Source organism: Pithys albifrons, chromosome Z (genome assembly GCF_047495875.1).
Source record: "Pithys albifrons albifrons isolate INPA30051 chromosome Z, PitAlb_v1, whole genome shotgun sequence".
In the NCBI taxonomy this organism is placed as follows: Eukaryota; Metazoa; Chordata; class Aves; order Passeriformes; family Thamnophilidae; genus Pithys; species Pithys albifrons.
The window spans coordinates 20,695,530-20,720,277 of record NC_092497.1 but is presented as its reverse complement, the minus strand read 5'-3'; the positions used below and the strand labels follow the sequence as shown (position 1 = coordinate 20,720,277).

Below are 24,748 nucleotides of genomic sequence, written 5' to 3'. Positions count from 1 at the left end.
TTCTGAATGAAATTAGCTGAGTCAATGGGTGCTATGCTTTGTGCTAAACTTAATACTAGAGAAAACCAGACCGTAACACAGATGCAGGATAGATTCTTTCACAGATCTCAAATGTGGCTGGTGATAGGCCAGTGCTGAGAAGTTTTTTCTTAAGATAGTACAAGTCATTATGTAAGTCTAGTGTTGAAAATGTCAGTGCCTGTTGGTGATCAGGCAAGTATACAGTGAGATAAGTGCAATATCAAGTATACAGTGAGATAAGTGCAATATGAAATATTAATGATGATGCAGATTTGTGTAGTATTTGCTGTAGTTAATATCTTATAGCAGGCATATCCAGCTTAGAGAAAGCAATAGACAACTGGAATAGCTGTGATTCTTTTCATATTCAGATTAATCACATGATCTTTCAACTTTCAGACTTTATATTATTTTCAGATGTCTTTGGTATAAATTCCCAAGCTAACTGGGATGGGTGGAATGAGGATGCTTTCTACTTAAAGTGTGAACATGGTATAACAGTTATAATGGCTTACCTGGTCCCTTTAAAAGCCATACTGAATATTTACCTTTATTGAGCATGATTATATACTTTGTTTTGCAATCTTAGCAAAAAATGCTAATTTTCACTCTCCTTATTTGTAATTCTCATAATTTCTGTCATGGTTGTACTTAAATGTGAGAAAAACAAAGCCCCATCTGTATAGACTAGTAGAGCATAAATTATGCTACTCCCTCTTTAAATTTTGGAATCTGTTGTACTTTTATGATTCAAGTCTTCAAAGTATAGTAATGTATGAATGCTCCTTTTTTATTTCTGAACTGAAATAAATGCCATTTCAGTGTCAGTACACTTGACATTCAAGTACTTTGATATTTTATTTTTTTCCTTCAGAGTGGTGCAAACCATACTAGGGCTAATTTGGGGTATTGTAGAATAGAGTTGTGGCAAGCAACAGAACTAAGCTTAAGGAAATAACATCTATATAAATGTTCCATGCAAAAGCATATCATGTTACTCCCAAGTTCACCCACACCCTAATCAAATACAAAGTCTTATCACACGCTTTAATGTCACTGAAGTTGCAGCTGGCTTCCCTACTGCAGGATTTCCTGTCAAAAGGGCAAGGGGTCTTTGGAAGTTTAAGAAGTCTTAGTACAATGTAAACCATGTAAAAAGAATTGCAAGCAAACAATGTGTGCCCTGGGAATGCTGAAGCCGAAAAGCTTGTCCAGAAATCATTTACATTTTAGTAGAGACCAACACGGTGAATTCTGCTTTTGAGCGCCGCTTTTCCTGCAGATTTTTGCACTTCCATGAAAAAATTGCAGCGCTTTCTGTCACCCGGGAGCCATAGGGCATTCTAAGGATGCCTCTCCTGTGTCTTTTTCTTCAGTGCCCAGTTCTTACCCTACATCCTGGGCGGGTGGAAGCGGCAGGGCAGGATGCGCGGTGCCGGGAGAACCCACCTAGAGGGCCCCCTTGACGCCAGCACAGCCTCTGCCAGGCAGAGCCCTCTCCGCAGCCGAGACCAGTCTGCTGCAGGGCCAGTGCCACGCAGCCCAACACTGTCCGGGGCTGCCGCCGCCGCTGCTGCTGCTGCTGCTGCTGCTGGGTGAGGAGACCAGGAGACCGAGGAAAGGCTGGAAATTATCGTCCTGGAGAAGGAAGCGAGAACCTGTTGACTCTGCATTTGCTTCAAAATAGACGCCGTCTCTGTAGCCTGGGCTTAAGAATATTCCCGAGGATACTTACCAGAGCGTAAGGAGTGATAACTGCTGTCTGGGAGCTGAACTGGAGGAAAGGGACAGCATAGAAAGAATGCTTAGGTAACACGGGACTTAGAGCTTTGCTTTCGTTTTGCAACGTACAAATTGATGCACGTGGGTTTATATACAGCGTAACATCAAAACAGAACTAGATTCTGCAGTGAGAGTCGATAGCTTAGTCATTTTACTTAAAGGGAGCAGACAGCCTTATCACAGGGTTAGACAGCAAAAATGAATTTGGTCACAATATGATCATATCTTGTGATGGTATCTAACTGTAGTCCTGTCCTATGGAGTGGAGAAAGCATACTTCCTTCCTTCTTTCTTAACTGAAGAAACAAAGTCACAATATCAAATTCAAAAGAAGTCTGGGGTTCTTGTACAAGGCTATTAAACATCATCCTGTTCCCTGGGGTTGTAAGAAAGGAAAACTGCATTAAATTGACCGTGATGAATATGTGTCTAAGAAAGAAGAAAAAGCAGTATTCATTTCTGAACATGGCAAAACTATCCGAAGTTACACTTCTAAACACTGATTTGGCACAGATAGCAAGAAACTATCTTTTAACTAGCCTTTTCCAACTGTCCAAAATGCTGCATATGAAGATGTTTTAATTCACAGTTAAAGCACTTGGATTTTTGTCAAGGCAAACTGTTGGCATTGTCAGAACAGTTTCAGTATACTGATTAGTTTAATGTTTCTTTAAAATAGCAAATGATGCATAAATGGATGGATGTGTACCTAGAGAACCCTGTGAGAAGACTTTTATTGGATCCTGGCAATTTTTATTTTTGTGGATTACAGCAATTCTTGCAATAATTCCTGCAGTTGACTGCTCATGCAGTTGTTCTGGCATGCATCTATGAATACCATAAGAGATAAATCTGCCTGACAAGGAAAACACTAATGTTGGAAGATCTGAGAACATGATGCATGTGAATAATTTCCCCTTTAGGAGACATTCATGGATATGGTGAGTAATCAATACACATTATAGACTGTTAAACTCGAAATGCTTGTTTCCAAAATACTGAGGTAAATACCAGATGCTATGTCTCCCCCTAAATTAATGTCAAAAGAGGGCTAATCCAGCTATGAGAAAAATTAAAATCTTACAGATGTAGTAGTGATGAAGTAATATGAGTTTGGCACTCCTTTGCCTTTACAAAATATGCAAGTCATAAAAACTGAATTGTTATGGTCATGTTTTCTTATGCTAAAAGTATTTTGAGCAAGGAGATGTGTTTTCTTCCTGTATCAAAGGAACAGTTCTGTTTTCTTTCTTAGCCTGACTTGAAGGAAATAACAAAGACATATTTTCCCCCTATGATATTGTTTTGTTTGTCCTGGGACTTATTTATTTATGTACTTTCAAGTGACCCGAAAACAGGAAAAAATGCTCATTCATAAAGCAATTCAGTAATCTTTAATAAGGGCTTTTGTATGGTAGGTTCTCTATGTGACTGTTTCAGAGTCAATCATATAGCATTAAAATCCCTTTATCATCATTAAAACATCTGTTTCCTCTTTGAATCACAGGCATCTATAGTTCTTCCTGACTGAAAAACCTTTCTACTTTCCTTGCAATACAGTGCAGTCAACTTGCTTATAAATTCTACCAGTGGCTGTTGCGTCATGTCTTTCTCCTGATATTGGAATCAATGCCTTGGTTAGTGCCTAATGAATATTTTTAGCTGAGACAAAGGTGCTTCCCCATAAAACTTTTGCCCTTTGAGTAAATATCGAATCTTTCAAAATATTATTTGCAAACTATGCTATGGGAGCTATTTTGAGAAAACAAGAAAGAAAGAAAAGAAAGAAAGAAAGAAAGAAAGAAAGAAAGAAAGAAAGAAAGAAAGAAAGAAAGAAAGAAAGAAAGAAAGAAAGAAAGAAAGAAAGATAAAGAAAGAAAAGAAAGAAAGAAAAGAAAGAAAGAAAAGAAAGAAAGAAAAAGAAAGAAAGAAAGTCATCTGGCAGGGAGACAGCTTCCATTGTCTTCTAAGAATATGGTTTAATTCTCTTTTTAATGACTTAGAAAAATTATTTTAAGCATGTCTTAACCCTCAGGGTTCATCTTCTGACTAAGCATTTCTCAAACGTATCCTGAATCTGTTGAGAGAGCTTTGGGACAAAGTGGCCATTCTCTGTATAAGCTCTAAAAGCTGGCTTCCCTGTGAACTCCTTACCAGCCCCTTGCTTTCTGTCACAGTATATGAACCCACTATTTGACGAAGACTGGCAGAAGTGTTTGCTGGGAAGACGTAGGAAGATAATATGTGCTATATTTTCTATTTCTTATCTGAATACAAACCATACCATGGTTGAGTTTGTGCTTACCTAACACAGACCTTGATTTAGAATGCAAATATTTCTAGCACACTGTTGTTCATCTCAGCTCTCGGAGAATTGGCAAATTTGCTTATTCATGCTACAGTAGGTCTATAGGGAGCATTTATGGGTGCCAGGGTGTTAAGTCGCCAGTCACTGCTTTTCTTTTAATTCTGAACTTTTGAAAATCAATGCATTGCCTGTAACATATGCCCACCTTTTCTGTTGTGAATAGAATTTTTCCAAAGAAACGTTTTCTGTATGTATATAATCACTTCTCATGCTACTTTCAGATGTCCTTTAAAGGATGACAATGAATATAAAGAATACCTTTCATGGAACAGAAATAGTTTTGTGTTTACTTTATACAAGTATTATTTGATCATCTTTAATAATGTTTCCTCAAAACTGACGCAACACATCAAAGGTGTTCTATGGTCAGCATAATTTCCTTCATGATACTTGTAACCTCTGTGTGCATACAGAACCAAATATTTTAGAAGTAAAACTCACAATTTTCTGTATCTGAGAGATGTTGCTTTTTAAAGGTACCCTAGAGACATGCAGTATACCTCCATGTGCCAGTTCCTGTTTTTCTCACATGGAATATGGGGAGTAGAGTCAGGGGAGGATAAAAATATTAATCTTTCTAAAATGTAATATATTGTTTCCAATGGCCAGTCAAGGGGTGAATTTTTTTTTTTTGGTGTGTGTGTGTTAAGCACCCAATGTGGATTTACAGAAAGAATAGCCAGAGATGGTCCTCAGAGTAGGGTTTAATTAGGAACCCATAAGCTTTTGGAAGTGTAGTGAAAATTCCAGTATCTGAACTCTCCTGGTAATCTTAGAAACAGGTAGGAATTGACAATGGCAAAAAGCATCTATAAAAATATATATATGTTCCCAGGCAGTAAGACTGGGAGCAAAACTATATCAGACATATAAGGGTTACTATAATCTGAGTGGACTCTAAAAGGCTTATAAAACTGAGAATGGAGTAGACATAAAAGAGGTATTTTGCCTGAAACGATTTCAAAGAGTTTAGGTTGTAGAGAAGCAAATACAAAATGCATTAAAGGGGTACAGTGGCTGGGGCAAGTGATGTCTTTGGTGAGGATAAAGTTAATCCTAGAAGTACCTAGACACATTTGTGATGATAGTAGGAGGAGTAGTATTTTGTGTTCAAGAATATCTTTCTTTAAACTGGCAAAGGTTTGAAATTAATCCACAGGTGAATATATCAACTCCAGAATCAAAAATGTAACCAAGACTGTTCATGTTTTCTACCAAATTTTTTAAGATTGAATGAAATTCAGTTTGGTTACCAAGACAGTGAGTAAAGGGAAAAAATCCTTTTTTGGTTCCTTTTTAATCACACCATATTTACTTGACCATTTTGGCTTTATATATTTAATGAAAACCAATGCAAATGCAGGGTTATACGTATTATCCTTTGCTGCCTCATATTAATCTTATTACTGGCTAGTTTTTCAAAAGGATCTTAGTATCAAAATTTATAATCACTAACCTTCACTTATCATCAGTTCTGGATAACTGGAGAGGTCCCAGATGACTGGAGGTAGGCCAATTTGACACCAATCCACAAAAAGGGCTGGAAGGAGAATCTGGGGAACTATAGGCCTGTCAACCTGACCTTGGTGTCCAGGAAGGTCATGGGACAGACCATCTTGAGTGCAATTATGTGTCATATACAGTACAACCAGGGAATCAAGCCCAGCCAGCAAAGTTTAGGAAAGGCAAGTCCTGCCTGAGCTCTTGATCTCCTTCTGTAATCAGGTAACACACCTAAATGTATGAGGGAATGGCCATGGATGTTGCTATCTGGACTTCAGCAAAGCCTTTGATACTGTCTCCCACATCACTGTCCTGGAGAAACTGGCAACCCATGGTTTGGAGAGGTGCACTCTTTACTGGCTTAAAAAACCAGCTGGATGGCCAGATCTAAAGGGTGATAATGAATGGAGTTACATCCAGCGGGCAGCCAGTCCCGAGTGGTGCTCCCCAGGGAACAGCCCTGGGGACAGCCCTGTTTAGTTATCTTTATTGATGAACTGGATGAGGAGACCAAGTCTGTGCCCTCAGTAAATTCACAGATCACAGTAAGTCAGGCAGGAATGTTGTTCTGGTGGAGGGCAGGAAGGTTCTGCAGAGGAATCTGAAGAGACTGGATTGATAGTTCAAGGTTCAAGAAGACGAAGTGCTGAGTCCTGCCCTTAGGTCGCAACAGCCACAGGCAGTGCTACAGGCTGGAGGAGTGGCTGGAAAGCTGCCCAGTGAAAAAGGACATGGGGATGCTGGTCTACAGCAGCTGAACATGAGGCAGCATGTGTCTAGGTGGCCAAGAAGGCCAATATGGCATTCTAGCCTGTGTCAGCAATAGTGTGGCCAGAGCACCAGGGCAGTGCTAGTATTTGGCCCTGGTGCTGCCAACCTCAAATCCTGTATTGAGTTCTGGGCCCCTCACTACAAGAAGGACACTTCAGTACTGGAGTGAACTCAAAGAAGGGCAACAAAGCTGAAAGAGATGGGGTTGTTCAGCCTGGAGAAAAGAAGGCTCAAGGGAGACCTTATCAGTCTCAACAACTACCTGAAAGGAGGTTGAAGCCGGGGGGGGGGGGGGGAGGGGGGGTGGTGGTGGATGGAGAGAGCTGGCCTCTTCTCCCAGGCAACAAGTGACAGAACAAGATGAAATGGCCTCAAGCTGCACCAGAGGAGGTACAACTTGGGCATCACAAAAGAAATTCTTCACTGAAAGGGTTCTTAAGCATTGAAATGGGCTGCCCAGGTAGGTGGTGGACTCAAAATCCCAGGACGTGTTCAAGGAGGGACTGGATACAGCACTTATGCTATGGTCTAGTTGATGTGGTAGTGTTCAGTCAAATGCTAGACTCCATGATCTTGAAGGTCTTTTCCAACATAAGTAGTTCTGTGATGTGTAAATCTCTGAATTAATGTAATTGTTAACAAGCTTCTGTCATCTGTTTTAGCCAGTATTCTAAAATAATCATGATAATTTTTTTTTATTTTTACATTTTATGGAACTCTATATGATTTTCAGCCAGCCAGAATTGTTTTGGCTTTCCATTGTTATATAGGTTCTTACAGTGTATAAAAATAGAATATGTAAATGCGAAGAAAACTGATGGAAAACTAAGATCTTTATGCTAATGTATGAAATCAGTTTTCTTTAAGTTCTTAGGACATGAAGAGTCACCTCAGCTCGTGAAGATATCATGGAGAACTGAGTCTGACCAGTGCTATGCCCTTCTGATGGCATAACTCTTCACTTCCAACCCCAGTGTTTTTGTGCCAGTATTTATTCATCTGCTTGTTCTAGAAATATTTGTATTTTACAGTGGGTGAAGAAAAAAGTTTTCTTTCCTAACTACATTTCAACGCAGTATTTGGCTAGTTTTCAGATATTTTATACTTATATAAAAACTGTAGAGGAATATCTCAGTTCCTCCTTTGGAAATCTGGATTTGAACCTGAATTTGGGAAAAAGAAAAATCAAGATTTCTTAAACTAAGAAGCAATCTTTTTAAGACCAAAGAATTTTAGTCTCTGTGGCCAGTAGATTTTCACTGCAAAATATGAAAGGTCACCTTATTCCCTGTTTTCTTATGCTCAGTGACAGGTGTAACTTTCCTTCAGGCATTGTGGAAGTTTACTTCTCAAGTTGGAATGAGTGTGGTGAGATGGAGTTAAGATACTGACTGAAAAAAACAGTTTCCCTTTAAGATATCTTAGGCCTTTTTCATTGTATGTCTAACACCTTATCTGCCCAATAACATTTAACCAGGATTCAGCATGTTAAGTATCAAGGAAGACATGAAATAATTTCTACTATTTGCAAAACAGGGCAAGGGTTCATTTGTTTATTATTCATATTAGCAGCCTTTTGACTATAATGTTTGCATGTGAAAAGTTGAAAGTACTCTGGATACACTACTAGGTTCAGCCTGACAGCCTTCCTGATGGGTAGGTTAGATATCAGCATATGTATATGTAAATTACATCCCTGACCACGGAAGTGCACTGTAGTCTTCCACACAGTAGTTAAGGCATTTTGCATGCAAAATTTCTGTGCAGGCAAGATAATTTAACCATAAGCCCAAATATAAACTGCCATTGCTCAATTTGTGTAGATGAGTATCCTGTTGGGATTTTAATCTGTTCTTCCAGAATAATGAGAGTATATAACCTTCACTTTTTGGATTACTGCTATACTCATATTAGTACAATTGAGTCAAACTAAACTTTTAATCTTTGAAATGTAGGTCTTGCCAGGGCCTGTGTTTTGTTCTTCTGTCCTCAGCATACAATCTATAAATGAAGTTGTCATTTGTTGTTATTTCCTACCTCAGTCATTTTGATGCACTATCATTTTTGTTAATTTGTATTGAAAACACTTTGAAACGCTATGTCTCCTTGTAATTAGAGTATATCCTTTAACCATTTGCATTCAGGCTAAGTTAAAGTTACTTCTTGAAAGATCCTATAAACTTGCAGAAAGTCTTGCTGTCCCTGGATATAATTCTGATGTATGTCTTTATATCCCAGCCACAATAGTTTAAACTAAGCTGAAGCTCAACACGTTTTGAGCATTCATGCAGTTCCTTTAAACGTCTTTCACTCTTGCTTGCTTGCAAAGGGTTGCCTTCTACTCTTTGGGAGGAATTAACCCACAGCTGCACTTTGATTCAGCAAAAATTACCCTACACCACTACCTCTTAATTCTATTAACAGCATAATTAATTAATATGTAAGCAACCATGTTTACTGTAATAAATACATTTTGAACAGCTCTGAGTTCTTTTGTTCATTACTAAGTTATAATTAAGAGGTAGTGGTGTATGCTGTTGGCGGTCCCGTGGTGTAATGGTGAGCACTCTGGACTCTGATCAGCAGGTCGTGAGTTCGAGCCTCAGTGGAGACCGTACTGGGCAGTTCAATGCCTCCCTGCCATCAGATCTCAGATGCTCAGCAGGGTCAGTCCCGGTTAGTAGCGGGTGCTGTAGACAGTCCTGAGGACTTCACTGTCACCGTCCAAGCTCACTCGGCCGTGGCAGATGGACCTTGGGACTTAAATGGTGGGGCCAGTTCTGCGCACGCTGAGCCTCACCTTAAAAAATGCACTGCGCAGGCTCGAAGGGCACACCCCCAAGTGGGGGGATAGCCCTTCCCAAATCTTCGTTTGCGAAGTTTGGCCATACATACAATTATGCTGTTTCATTGATGAAGTGTTTTGTAAATTGTGTGCTTATAATGCTTCTAAACATTCTGGCCTGAATTTTAGTGAGTATGGCCTTTCATTCACAGAGGGACAGGGGGGTTCACTTGACAAATTTCTCTCCTAGTGGGAGAAAAAATTATAGTGTTAAATATTTTGGTAAATTAACAGGATTACTTGAAATCCATGTATTTGACATTAAGAGACAACCAAAGAATTGCCCATGTCTGTAAGTGAAGATTGACTATTTACTTTGATATTTTCAACACAGTATTTGTGGGTGGGGAGAAGCATAGAGAGAGGGGAGAGAAGGACAAAAACTGTTGAAAGCTAATAAAAAAATGAAGAATATTCATCAACACATATAATTTACAGCTTATTATACTTCCATCTCATTAAAATAGAAATATATTTCACTGGTACACTGTACTAAATGGCAATTTTTATGCTAATATTATTTCAGTATTGCCTACCAAAACCTAAACAGAGAACCTGATGTTTGATATATTTTGTGACTCAATTAACTCTTTGATCATAGCAGAATGATTTAAAATAACTGTTATTTTAACAATTAAAAATATAAGAATATTTCCAGTAAAAGCTACTTGTCAGTAGATGTTAATAAACAGAATAATTTTCCCTGTGTGACTCACTCCACGTAATTAGTAAAATGGCAGGCACAAGATAAAAGGTTTCAAAAAAGTGGGTAGAACCAAGCACAGCATCTGAAACAGACATTCATCATTTTTCATAGGAAACTCATAACTATTTTAAGTGTCTGATCCAGTTATACTATGAAGCATATAAAAATACTAACAGAAAGAAGGGGCATTTATTTCTCTACTTTTAAGATGGCTGTCTTGGGTTGAGCTGGCAAAACGCCAGCTGTCCAAGACAGAGTGAAAAGGGAAGAAGGGGGAGAGGGAAAAAAACCCCTCCAAACTAGATTTATGCTGCAACTAACTATATGTATTTATACAGAAATGAGAAAATTAAGAGAAAACTACAATATAACACACACTTACACAAGTTATATATATATATATATATAACAAGAAATAACCTCCCATTCCCCAATTAATAGAAAGTGTATTAAGAGAAAACTACAATATAAACACACACTTACACAAGTTATATGTATATAACAAGAAATAACCTCCCATTCCCCAATTAATAGAAAGTGTATTACTCTAAATCTATAAGTACTCTAAAAGACACTCTGCAAGAAAGAGAAGGTATAACAACAAAATATTTCTACTTCCCTGAACTCAAATAAAAGGCAAGTAGTTGCATCAGAAGCAGGGGTCTAGCGTTGTAGAAGAGCTGTAGCACATTCTTCTAGTGCGACCAAGGTGGAACTGATCAAGCCACTCCCACACACTGGATTTTACCCCTTTAGAGATGATGTAATACAGTATGGAATACAATATTATTGACTAGAAGAAGTCAGCTGTCAGCTAGCCCAGCTCAGCTCAAGTCAGCTGACAATCCCAGGCCTGGTCTGAACTTTAAAGCCTAAATTTAGGCCTACTTTGCTAAACCATAACAGATTGCCTAACTTGATATTACTGGATTACCTTGAGAATTTGTTACTGTTTTTGTGTTCTGTTTTATTTAGGCAGTAACATTCCTGCTCATGAGAACTGAATAAAGCAAATGCCCGAATATTAAAGATACTCAATCTCTGGAAAGCTATAGTGAAATAGAGTATACTCAAGTCTCAAATACACCTATGTGAAGAAATCTGTTTCTTTTAGTTTTATTTGGCTTGGTTAATCTCTCAAAAAGAAAATTTCCAGTCTAATTATGCCACGACTTTTACAGAAAGGCTTTATTCATGCCAAAAACATGTGGAGGACGTAATATTTTATCTCCAGTGGCATGGCTTCATATTTTCAGTTGTCTGAAGAAATTATTTTTAATTGCATTATTATTGTGTAATTTTAATTAGTTTACTTTGATATGGCAGATGATGACTTGTTCCTTTCATGAAAATGGAGAATTCTTATAGAGGTGAAAAGAGATAACTTTATTTTTTTCCATCTGTAATGAAATGTAGCTCTTTATTTGATGGGTTTTGTATAACACTAACTAATGGCTTTTAGTATTTGATCTGACATATGGAAACATTTTTAAAGTCAGTAGCTAAGGATTAAATCATACATTATTATCATATGGTTGTAACTCTAACAGAACATTGGTGTGTCCTTCACAAGCTGTAGGACATGACAGTTATTGGTGAAATTCTGAGGTCAGTTCTGTGCCCAGTTGAACAATAACATGATTTTTAAACATTTTAAGAAAAAACAGGCATTCCATATTGTGCCATAGCATTTTATATTCCATTCCTTTCATGTATCTTATTCTGCATTATTAATTGATTTTGTTTCCTTTACAAATTTACTTGAACAGATTTTAAAGAACAGGTTCTTAAACCATCAGAGTTTTTAAGAGTGATTTGTTTTCTGTTGCTGTCAGTATACCCTCTGTTACTCGCAAACAACTTAAAGTTTTCAGTTTAGCTTCCTTTGCACTGGAAAAAAATACAGCTCATTTGTAATATACCTTGGAGATTCAGAACAGGGTAAGCCCTTCCTAGTGAAATAGGCTTTCTGGTAACAGTAGAAGTATTGAACACTGAGGCTCACAGATCCCATTGATATGTGCATATGGATACTAGAGAAGAAATGCTTCAAAAGCTGGTATTCTTTGCCTTTGTATCTGTGACAACTCACCCCTCTGGGCTTCTACACTATCCAGCTATATTCTCTGTAGGTAAGTAATGCCTTTAGGACAGTGAGTAGATTTTAGCTATAAAATGATTGATTGCAGTGTTATATTCATTTAGTGCACAATTAAATACTTGAAACAACATTAGCTGTCTGACTAGTTTTGACTGCTGTTTTAAGAAGAAAACTTGATTTGGTAGATCTGAGCTTCAGTTGTTGCTTTTTATCCTTACAAATATTAACCAATTAAAAATCATCTTAATTCATCAAATCATAGAATCATAGAATGGTTTGGGTTGAAAGGGGTCTTAAAGATTCATCCATCTCCAACCTCCTCCATAAGCAGAGAACTTTCCACTAGACCAGGTTACTCAGAGCCCCATTCAGTCTTGTCTTGAACACCTCCAGGGATGGGAAGTCCACAACTTCTCTGGGTAACTTGTTCCAGTGACTCACCAACCTTATGGTTAAGAACTTCTTCCTAGTATGTAATCTAAAATTTAAAGTCATTCCTCTTGACCTATCACTACATGCCTTTGTAAAACGCCCCCCTCTGGCTACCTGATAGGCCCCCTTCAGGTACTGGAAGGTGCTATACAGTCTTCCCAGAACAATCTCTTCTCCAGTCTGAACAGTTCTGACTCTCTCAGCCTGTCTTCATTAGGAGATGTGCTCCATCCTTGTGATCAGCTTAGTGGCTTTCCTCTTCCTTTTCCACAACAAGTCAATGTCTTTCTTGTGTTGGGTGTCCCAGAGCTGGATGCAGCTCTCCAGGTAGGGGGATCACCGAAGTGAAGTAGAGGAGTAGAGTCCCCTCCCTTGATCTGCTGGCTTCACTGTTTTTGATACAGTCCAGGCTACAATTGGCTCTCTGGTCTGAAAGCGCACATTGCTGTGCCATGCTGAGCTTCTCCTCCACAAATACCCCTAAGTCTCTCTTCCCAAGGCTGCTCCTGATCCATGCTCCAAGTATAAGATTTTATGTATCTTAGACCATTTGTGAAATTTTGTTTTTGTGCCCCTTGAATTTAAGAATGTCACCTTCCAGTGAAAATTCTTAGGATAATTTTTCTTTAATTGAGTAAGTTGTAGTAATTGAAAAAGGAGTGAGGCATGTCATCCATAGTTGGTCTCAGAACTTCAGACAGAGGAACAAGTATCCTGCCACATTTAGTATCTAGATACATTCAGAAATCAATGAAAATCAGTGGAAATCAATACTCAATGAAACTAAAATGTACATAATAAAGACAAAATAATGCAATTTTAATAAGTTGGATTTAGTGAAATAACAATGTACAAATCATGCCATCCTCCAACAATAGATTTATTTACTAAAAAATGCAAGTATGAGAAGTAAATATATTTAGATTTCCATTTGATTGCATCCATTCGTCTGCTTATTTATATTTAGGCATTTAAATAGTAACTTAAGCTTCCAACTTCAGATACTTTATTTAATTCTTAAACTCAGATAGATGCATTTCATCCAATGTTTTTCAACTCATGGAGGATCTGAAAGTTCCCAGCAACCTTCTTGAAATCTGTCACTCCGTTTTGTCTTTCCCATTATAAAGTGTGACCTTATGTAGCAGGTCTCATGGCTTAACTGCCCTAAAACCCCAGCCTATAACTGCTATTTGTCTCCCATGTTTTGCTTTTTTTCAGTATTTCAGTTTGTAAATAGCAGTTCTGAACCATTATAGACATCCCAAATTAGACACAGATTTTAATTTTCTGCATTTGTCCCCTCTATGTATTCTACTATCTGACAGTTTTTCATCTGGCATCCAGAATGTCATCTTTATAGTGTCTTACCTTCTTGTTTCCAAATAGGACAAAACCTAAAGAGACATGGTAAAATTAAAACTATCACTTTGCCTATAACTTACTTAGAGTTTGGAGTTATGAAGATATTTACACCTGGAAGAAAATGGGAGACAAATTCCTTGAATGCTAGAGTAGTGTCATACAGAAAAACTATTTTCATGTACAGGCCAAGAGATACCCGTCTCTATGTGCACTTATTTTTTCAGGTACTTTCAGCCTTTCCACAGTTCTTACTGGTTGTCTCAAATGCTGGGAGAGTGTGGTTTTCTTGTCTGGTTGAAATGGAGACTATTGAAATGGAGATTTGGTGAGGGCTACAAATCAACAAATACCTTTACTTTCCGTATTACAGCTTGGACTTTTCACCTTAAATGTCCTGGGAAAGCTTTCAGTGCAGAAGTGCAGCAGACACTGTGCGTTCCCCCAGAGAGTTTTCAAGCCTTTTGAATAACTGGCATAGAAAGTAGTCTTTCTTATGGAATATCTCCAGTACAGTGACCTATTCCATGAAGCTATAATAGTCCTAGAAATTGCTCAGAGAAGGAGAGTACTACTAAGCTTTTGGTTTTGCATTCCTCTTTCTAGTCCAACCATATTTGGAATATACAGCCTACAAATACTGAAATTACCCTTTCCAATATTAGGCAGATTTTTAGGGTGGAGGGGGATTAGTTTCAGATATTAGACATTATAGCTGGATAAAAATACAGTTGCGGTGTTATGTTGGTTATCTATATAATAAACATTTTCATGTTTTAAATGCTGTTGTGCTTAAATCATTGAATCATACGTTGGTGAAGTGCATGCTATGCAGTAACTTTAGCAAGAGTGGAATCTCTATACACTCGATAATCCTCACAGCCTAATAATATTTCCTTCTATAGGATTTCATTTTGCAAAGAGATGTGGCTTGTGGTGAAGTAACTGCCACTGGGAATGCCACAGTCACAAAAAGGCATGCATGCTGAGCTGCAGCTGAGCTAATATCTGCCTATTTATGGCAACCAAGCAGGAATCAGAGATTAAGTCATAATAAGGTAGGGATTGTACCAGCTAGAGGCTCACTTGTTTGTTCCATGAAGTAGAAAAAGGATTTTAGAGAAGATGATTTACAGCACTGCTTATCCCCTGCAAAGTGACTATGAATAAAGGTTTTAAGAGTTTTTTTGCATAATAAATATTTTTGAATCATCACTTCATGCAATCCTGCTAGGAGATCAGATACTCAGGCCATTTTTTCATTCATCATACAACATATTAAAAGAAAAAATTCTGATAGAAAAAATGATACAACTTCCTGAAACAGAATAGTTGAATTATCAGAATCTGTCGTTAGAACCTATAAATAGAAAAGATCTGATCAGACAAGTAGTGTAATCTGTATTAAAAAATAATAAATAAATGAATATACAAGCAAACCAATTGCTAATGAAAACAAACATACCTGTAAGACTTTCATTCCTTCCCTTTGCAACTTTCATTGAAATGTTTCACTTCTGTCACCAGCCCCTTCCATCCAAAAAAAGGGGGCTGGTTATCTCCTTGTGTAGTACTTTTGATAAAGATTTTGATACTTGAAAAATATAAAATAAGTAAGCATAATTGTGACTGTGAGTTCAAGTTCACTGCTTCCTGAAATGCCATTTGCTTTCCATATATTTACAGGTATTTTACTGGTTATTAATCAAGGGAACAGATACAGAACACTGAGCAAGAAGAAGCGCTTTGAAACTCTAATTTGTATATAAAAGTATTTATATATGTGGGTTTTTTCCTGGTTTCTTAAAGAAATGAGGCGTACCTGATTATATGTATCTGTTTCCTCCCTTTTCTACCTTTGAAACCTGTTGTTTGATTTCAGTCAAATTTTTCTGGATAAAAATTTTAAAACTTAATTTCTTTTATAGAACAGTGTTGATTGGAAAATGCCTTCAGTTTGCGCTATGTCTGTGGGAAAGACTTTAGTGACCTGACAATGCAACTTCTGGCATTGGCTGGCCCAGCAAAGCCCTTGCAGAGATTCCTGTCAGCTTAGTGCTGCTTGTCTCCTGTACCCTCAATTTGAATTTGTGCAGGTGGGTCACTTGAGAGGCAATTGTCTAAGCTTCATGTTCTTCATGCAACAACTTAGTGTTGCAATTCAGGTGTACTGTGAAAATGGTGCCAGTGAAGTCTGTTACACACATATGGATGGGAAACAGTGGAGTCAAAGCATCATCCATGCAGACATGTTCAGGACAGCAACACAGACAGAATGGAGCCTGCAGCAATGATAAATCTATATCTCTGATAGCTAGAGAGTTTCTCTCTAAATATCATATTCTGAATATTTTAAAAAGCCACTCATATGGATCTTAAGTGCTTTAGCTGCCTCTGAAATCTTGGAGAATGTACCCACAGAATGCTAGGCCAAGTTCTGTTACCCTTTCACATTATCAATAGCACAGGCAAGGGTAAGGATTGGGAAAGAAACTCTAAGAAAAATTATAATATAATATTTTCCTTACTGAAAATGTGCTCAATATTTTAACTGTCAGCTACAGAAAATGCAGAATGAGATAATTAGAGGCATATCTAAATTTCATAAAAACCTACTCTTCTTTCCTATTCACCAGTGGTTTAAGTGCTCTAAAAATGCTGAGTATTCAAGATGCCTTAGTTTTAAATTTCAAGAACGTAATTTGAGGACATCAATACATTTGGAATGAGATTTGTCATAGCAACAGTGACTGCTACAGGCTTTAAGATATATCATATTTCTGATATCAAAAGAGGCTTTGGTGTCCTGGATAAATTTTACACTGTCATTAGTGTATGTTAGGGGATATTTTGAAGAAAGCACAATGCTTACATGTCTTAAAAAAGAAAGAAAGACTTTTTCTTTAGTGTTCTTGGTCTCTTGGGGGAGCACATAGAATCAAAGAATGTTTTGGGTTGGAGAGGACCTTTAAAGGTCAGCTATGAGCAATGAGCAGGGACATCTTCAAGTAGATCAGTTTACTCAGAGCCCCATTCCAGCCTGATCTTAAATGTTTCCAGAAACAGGACATTCACCTGGACAACTTGTTCCAATATTTCACTACCCTCATTGCAAAAAAATTTCTTTAGATCTAGGCTGAGTACCCTTTTTCAGTTAAAAGCCATTACCGCTTGCCCAATCTCTAGAGGCTCTACTAAAGAGTTTGCCCCCACCATTCGTAATCCCCCTGTAAGTACTGAAACACCAGGATTAGGTCTCCCTGGAGCCTTCTCTTCTCCAGGCTGAACAATTTCAACTCTGTCAGCCTTTCCTTGTAGTAGAGGTGTTCCATTCTTCTGATCATCTTCACTGCCTTGCTCTGAACTCATTCCAACAGGTTCATGTGTTTCCTGTGCTGAGGACTCCAAACCTGGACAATGTACTCCAAATAGGTTTTCAGCAGAACACAGCAGAGGGGCAGAATCACATCTCTTGGCCTGCTCTTCTGGTCATGCTGCTTTTGGTGCAGACCAGATCATGTTTTTCTTTCTGGGCTGCAAATGCACATGACCAGCTCATGTCCAGCCTCTCATCCTCTAGAATACCCACATCCTTCTTGGCAGGACTACTCTCAATCTCTTCACCCTCCACACTGTATTGATGTTGGTTGTTGTCTCAACCCAGATTCAAGGCCTTATACCTGGCCTTGTTGAACCTCATTAAATTCACATGGATTCACTTCTTGAGCTTGTTGAGATCCCTCTGGATAAGGTTCCATCCATCAGGCATGTCAACCACACCATTCAGCTTGCTGTTGTCTTCAAACTTGATGAGGGTGCATGCGATCCCACTGTCTATGTCATTGATGAAGATAATAAACAGTACTTGTCCCAGTATGGACCCCTGAGGGGCACCAGTCATCACTGATCTCCATCCAGACATTAAGTTACCGTTCATGACCATCTGGATGAGACTATCCAGTCAATTCCTCATCCACTAAAACAGTCCATCCATCAAATATATCTCTCTCCAATTTAGAGAGAAGGATGTTGTGGGGGATCATGTCAAAGGCTTTACAGAAGTCTGGATAAATGACATTGTTAGTTCTTCCCTTGTCCACTGATGTAGCTGATGCATCATAGAAAGCCACTGGGTTGGTCAGGCAGAACTTAACCTTGGTGAAGCTGTACTGACCATCTGGAATCACCTCCCAGTTCTCCAAGAGGCTTTGCACAGCTTCTAGGAGGATCTATTCCATGATCTTCCCAGGCACAAAAGTGAGGCTGATAGGTCAGTAGTTCCTAGAATCCTCCTTTCACCCTTTTTAAAATATGTGCAATGTTTCCCTTTTTTCAGTCACCAGGGACTTAGGTAGCTGAAATCAAGGATTTTTATGTGAGACTGCTATGAATTGATGCAGTTTCCTTTCCAGAAAAAATTATCTTTTATCATTGAATTATTTTTCTTTACAATAGAAGTAGGGTCAGGGAAATAAAGAAGGGCTCTTCCAACTTGGCTTATTTTGTGATTCTGTGGGAGTCTGTGAAATGGTCTACAGATGTGTTCAGTGATAGATATTCTTACTGTACAGAGATTTTCAACTCTTGAACATCAGAATTCCTCATGCACTATGAAACTGAATGGCAAATATCATGTAATTTTTGTATTCCAAATATTTATCTGCAGTGATGGGAAATGGCTGATGTCAGAGTCTAAGAGATTTCTTCTTAAAATTCCCCTCTGCAAAATTTAAGAAAACTTACTCTTGATAAAGATGTGCCTGAGATGGTAAAAGAAATGTCTTGCCTGTAGATCATCTATTGTTGCAATTTTAAGGGCAGGTTTAACCAACAATGCTAGGCAAATTTAGCTACAACTCTAATGGATTTTCTAATACTTCTCTGTTAGAACTGTGTTGGCAAAATAGAAGAAATCAATGGGATTTAATTGGCCACTGGAACAGCCTTTGAATAGCATATTGGAGAAATACATGAAAGTAATTGGCTGTTGCATATTACAAATAGCTGTGAAAGGTTTGTATGATGTGGAGCCTGTGACAACAGGACAGCTAGACAGTGCCACCCAGATTTTTTTTTAATCTGCTATATTTTATTATTCTTTGATGCCTAAATAATATTATTTGTCATTTCTGAGTACTAAACTCTGGGAGTAAAATGGATCTGGTAGAACTGCTTAGGTGATGCAACTAGGATATTCCAAATAGTTACTCTATTGTTTCAGCAATATAAGTAATATGTAAAATGTGTAAACTTTAGGCATATATTAAAATACCATTGATATCCATTTGGGTTCTCTTTCTATTTTTACTATTAATATTCTTTTAAAATAATGCATCATTTATTTACCAGTCAAAAAATAAATTACTATGGGCTAGTAATCAACTGCTTTTCTTAAAGTTACTAAAACAAGAAAACAAAGTAGATTATTCATCAAATAGTAGATCGAGGAAGAAAATTCAAAATGTCAATTAAACCTTTGAAAATGGTATTTATAACAGTTGAAAACTTTTGCATCTATACATTCTTTGAAAATGTGGTTACAGTCAATACCAATAGCACTTTTGTCTTAAATTGCATGAATAGCCTCAACATGTAAAAAGGTGTTTCATAGGAGAAAGTAGTTCTGTGCTGGACCAGTCGGCCAAGCTCAAATGAGAGTTTATAGTTTTGATGGTACACTCCTCCTCCAAAAAATAACAACAAGGATGCACAGAGTTTGTTTTCTCCAACTCTACAGACCTGTGGAATGCTCTGAATACTAGGCCATGTAATAATCTTACAGGTCTTTAGTTCTGTGCTTTTTCACTGAGCCATTATATTTGACATAGAATGCTCCCACAGTAGTTCTATATCAAGGTGAATAGGGCAATCAGCAAACAGCAGAAGCAATTAAATTTAGATCCTATTGTCTCATGGCAGAGCTGTTTAATAAATTATGATGCCCCTAGCAGCAGCTTCTTATCTCAATAGGTTTTTCATCTTAGTGAGAAAAACAGATTAAAAAAAATTTATGAATAATCCAAATTGATTTTCAAGAGCTTCTTTTATTAGATAGCAGAATAAAAGTTCTATTTACTTCAGTGTATTATTTGAAAACTTTTTTTCCTCCCTTTTTCCTTTTAGATTACTTTATAATCTTTTAATACACAAGGCTCCAACCTCATTTGGATCAAAAAATCTAGCACAACTGAACACAACAGCTTTATATAATTGAATATAATGATAGCTTTCAATTTCACTGTGCTGTGTAATTCAAGTATTGTCAACCTGACATGGTATTAAATATGTCTTTAAAATAGTCCCAATATAATAATCTATTAAATAAAATGCAAAGTATACACTGTGTTTATTATCTATACAACACCTATCTAATAATTCCGTTACTCCTGCTGAAGATTTTCTGTGTACTATATGTCCAAAAAAACTCCCCATATTTTTCTGTAATTTCTGAATTCGTGTTTATGAATAGACTAAGTAACTGAAAGAAATGTAGTTGGGGGTTTTTGTCACTTTTTTTTTTCTAATATGCTAAAGTTACTACCAGCTTGGATATCTTTCACAGACAGCCTAATTTTCTCTTATATTATTCATGAATTATTTGAGTGAAATTTTATATCACTTTAGTTCCTTCATGCATATTATATAAAGACAATAATGTAACACCTGAAATACAGTGACAGGCATACTATGTTTTTTCTCTCATTCAATTATATAAATAGTTTCTGTTTTGATTTAACTTGTGTACTTGGCAATGCCTTACATTGTTTTTGCTCCTCACTAGACAAAAAGGGTAGATTGATGTTTAAAAAATATTTGTTCAACAACTTTCAGATGGTATTTCAAACAGGTTATTTGTGTCATATTTAAGAATGCTTTCTCCTTTGTTATTTCTTTAGTAATGTTTGGTAATGTGCTCCTTATTTGTGTTACATTTCAATTTTCACTGCTATTTTCAGTACTTTTATGATGATATTGTCAGTTACTTTTATTTCCTATGGTATATCTTTTCTTGGTACCTCTGATATATTTTTATATACTTCTTCCTGCACATCTTGATGCAAGCTTTACAAAATACCAATGCTAATGACATATGCAATTGAAAATATTATGGCTGTTGCTGGAACCTAATAAAGAGTTTTCTATAATTTTTTTTAAGAATAGTAGACTTAAGAATTCATTCTGAAAATTATAAGCTAGGAAATACATAATCTCTTTTTCTTGGGGTTTTTTGTTTGATTTTTTTTCCATGCTCAGTCAAGATGTAGTATCTTCAGTAGACGTTTCAGAATACTTATTTTCTGATTTTTTTCTTTTGCTCACATACCATAATTCTCTGTATAGACTTTGACTATAAATATCAGAAAATTTATAGTGAATTACATTCTCACTGGTGAGCTTTTAGTACCCAGAGGGGATTTCAGCACTGCATGTGATTAATAGGTCAGTTCTGAGTTCTCTGAATACTATTTCAGTGCCTCATAATCCAGCTCTGCTGTAGCTGATTTCATTGAGACATCAGCAGCTATTACTCTCACTAACATTACTGATTTCACTCTTAAGGACCCCTGTGACTGCTCTTCTCCTCTTTCTCTAGTCCCAGTGATATCTTTACTTTGCAACAGATCAGACACATGTTTATATATTATTAGACTTCATTTCTACCGTGTCACCATTTAGTCTCTTTAGTCTGACATTCGCATCTCATTAAAAAGAGAATCATGCAGATTTTCTGGACTAGTTTTTTGACCAAAAAAAAAAAAAAGGCCTCATTACAGTTGGGTAGGCACTAAGAAAAACTCAAGCCAAAGTAATTAACTATCACTGATCACAATCATCTTAGGGATTTGCAAACAGGCTAATACTGCAACAAGAAATGTAAGGATAATTAAAATCTTCCATAGCAAATGGTCTTTTGCTTTCCAGTAGTCATGAATCTGTTTGACTGAATATTTAATAGAAGTCAAATCTGAAGAGGCTAAAAGACAATGAATATAGTGGAAACCCCAAAACTCAGGGTAGATTTAGCAGAAAGCTTGATTAGGTTACGACAATAATTAGATGGGATGATTATGCTCTAGATATTCTTTAAAAGTAGCAAATGTAGGTAATTGGAAAATTGTGCCAGTGTTAAAAAATCAATTTGCAGAAGCACTACAAAAACAGTTGCTGTCTCTGATAGATTTCTGTTAAGAGAAATTTCCTCAAAAGGTATATGACAAATTACTGTAATTGTAGGAGCAAAGCACTCTGCATACTTGATTTTATTTTTCTTTTATTAAGTATTTTTTGACCGTCTTTCTTTTTTAGTGGCAGCAATGAAAACCTTTGTCAGGGTTCTCAAATGGCCTACATAAGTCTTTGTGAATTAATGAGTGAATTGATTTTTTTTAACATTTGAATCTGCAGAACCAAGATTTCACAAAGATTTTTTGAATGAGTTTTTTATAATTATAGAATTATTTAACATTATGTAGTGTTAGTGGTTTTCCTTTGTCTTCCCCCTTCTTTTTCTCTGGCTATTCCTTACAGGGTTAAGATCAATGGTTAGGTCTCTCTGACATTTAATTTTTTTTTCTTTAAGGTGATATAAATATATCTTGCCACTGAAATAGCCAGCCATTCCTTATCTTCAGCCTTAAGTACCCATGGTTATGGCTTTCCAACCACCTGCACTACTGAATTGTTGTGGTTTGGCACTGCCCCTTCTAATCTACATAGTAGCTTCAAAGCCTACTAAGTCCTAAACTACCACATGAACACAGAATAACACACTGAGGGAGGTGGAGGAAAATTAAAAAGAATGGGTTTGGTTTTCCTGTGTTTGCCTACAGTCTGTATTTTACCTGTGTTAATATCCACTTGAGAGAACATAATGTTTTAAAATATTAACCCCTTTTTCCCTATTTGTATGAGATGGGATTCTCTCAGTTTTTCCTTCACTGCAATTTTTTAAATCTAAATCCTGGTCTAATGAATTCAACAGGTTTGAATGAAAAATCTTGGTGGCTATTTAAAATAATCTCATTCTCTGCCTCATGAAATGCAAACTTACCCTTGCTTAATGAAAAATTCAGGTTTGTTTGGGTTTTTTTGGTGGCTTTAAAATAAACTACAATAAAATAATAACAAAACCCCCACTTGCTGGTACAAGAAATTGATATTTGGAACCAGTGAAATAATCAGTTTCTAATTTTAAAAAATATGGCCATGAATCAAAGAGAGCTAAGCTTGCTAAATATATGCCAAAGTCAAGTCTTTAATGTATATGTGCCTGGCTCCAGGTAGTGAATTTGAAAATTGTGTTGGGATAGCTTTTTTTTTCTGTGATAGTTCAGAATTATTATGATTTTAGCTAGTATCATAAATAGTAAGCTGATTATTTGTAAACTTTTCAATGTTAAAACAAATTCACAAGGACAAACATCTTGCCTTTTAGGAAAAAGAAACAAAAGATGCTGTGTCAAAGAGCTTATTTTATTGTTGTGAGCAGGACTCTGAGTACCATTATTGCTTCTGCCTGGAAGTGTCCCTCCTCCTGGATATGAGAAATAGCATATTGACTGAGCTGCTGTGTTCTAAGGGATTCTCTAAAGTCTTTACCTGCTATGCTGTGGCAAGGAAACAAAACAGATCACCCCACAGCCCAGTATTCAACTCAATCAGCCGTGTTTGGTGAAAGACCTGAGGCTCACATTCATCAGAGCCAGTGTGCTTATTACTCATGATAATATCCTCTGTAAAGGGATGGTAGTTTTTGGAGGTCAAACTCTTTTCTGTTTACTAGAATTCTGTATCATTTTAGAACTTTGTTTTTACAAGATATTAACTCTCCTAAAATTATATGTTGTTAATAATATCCATTAGAAGTATAGAGCTAATATCAGTAACAAAGTCTTTGATACCATTCTGAAAATATTAGATTGTTTTTCTTCTCGATGTCCTTTTTGTTGAGCCTCTCCTGCACATGAGTCATAAAAATTATATAAATTAGATGCTGGTCTCTGTTTTCATATACTATTTATTCTTGACAAAACCAGATATCTAGTGTCACTTCATGGCTTAATTGTTTTGAGATCTTTTTTTTTCAAATCTTAGAGTCCCATGCCAGTTAAAACCTTTGAATTTTCTCTAAATCTCATCTATTAATATTACTAAAATCTTACCATTTTATGTTTCACTCAGAGTTCTTTTTGAATGTAGACTTTTATAAGATAAGAGCCTGTAGGTGAGAGTCCTTGGAATCCTCCAAGGTTATATTTTAATTTAGGACACAGATAATAAACCAAGGTTTCTTATGAATCAGAATATAGTCTGAGGACGTAATCAAATGTAAGTCTATAGGTTATCAATCTTGATGCTGATTATAAATGGTTAACTGTGCATTAGGTAACATTTTTTTTCAGAGGCAAAAACTTTTTGCTTAATTTTGATGCATCATCTTTTATTATCTCTTAGGAAAAAGAAACAGTTAAAAGACAGACTGATTGGAATAGCTCATTTTTCAATAATGCTCATAGGAAAGCTGAAATTGTTTGGGGAGTGTAGGTGAGAAGATCTGGTTGGATTCCCTCCCCCTCCACCCACTGAGAAAATGATATAGATCTTTTCCTTGGGAACTAGATAACAAGAATACTTCTACATTTAACTCAGCCAGAAGAGGTAATATAAGATATTGCTAAAACTGAGAAAGAAGTACTAATGCAGATATTTGCTTTTGGTTTCTTGAAATTTTCAGCAAAATAGATAAACTTTTAGAGAGAACAAATGCTATGCCTCATTTGTCTATGCAAGGGCTGCATACCTATTATTTTGTATGGGTATGCCATGGAACAGAATTTTCTCAACCTAATTTTGATA

At 36.7% G+C, this 24,748-nt stretch overlaps 1 protein-coding gene across 3 annotated transcripts in view; it reads left to right on the top strand.

The window, feature by feature from the left end:
• The window catches only part of PDE4D (phosphodiesterase 4D), a 387,174-nt gene that overhangs the window by 110,306 nt on the left and 252,120 nt on the right, over window positions 1–24,748 (top strand). The window contains exon 1 of one of the 3 annotated variants that reach the window (XM_071580006.1): window positions 1,544–2,744. The exons of the other annotated variants lie outside the window; for them this stretch is intronic. Coding sequence (XP_071436107.1) covers window positions 2,698–2,744 — 47 coding nt within the window. The 5' untranslated portion in view covers window positions 1,544–2,697. Of the gene's footprint in view, window positions 1–1,543; window positions 2,745–24,748 lie in introns of those variants that run through there. 3 annotated transcript variants of the gene reach the window in all.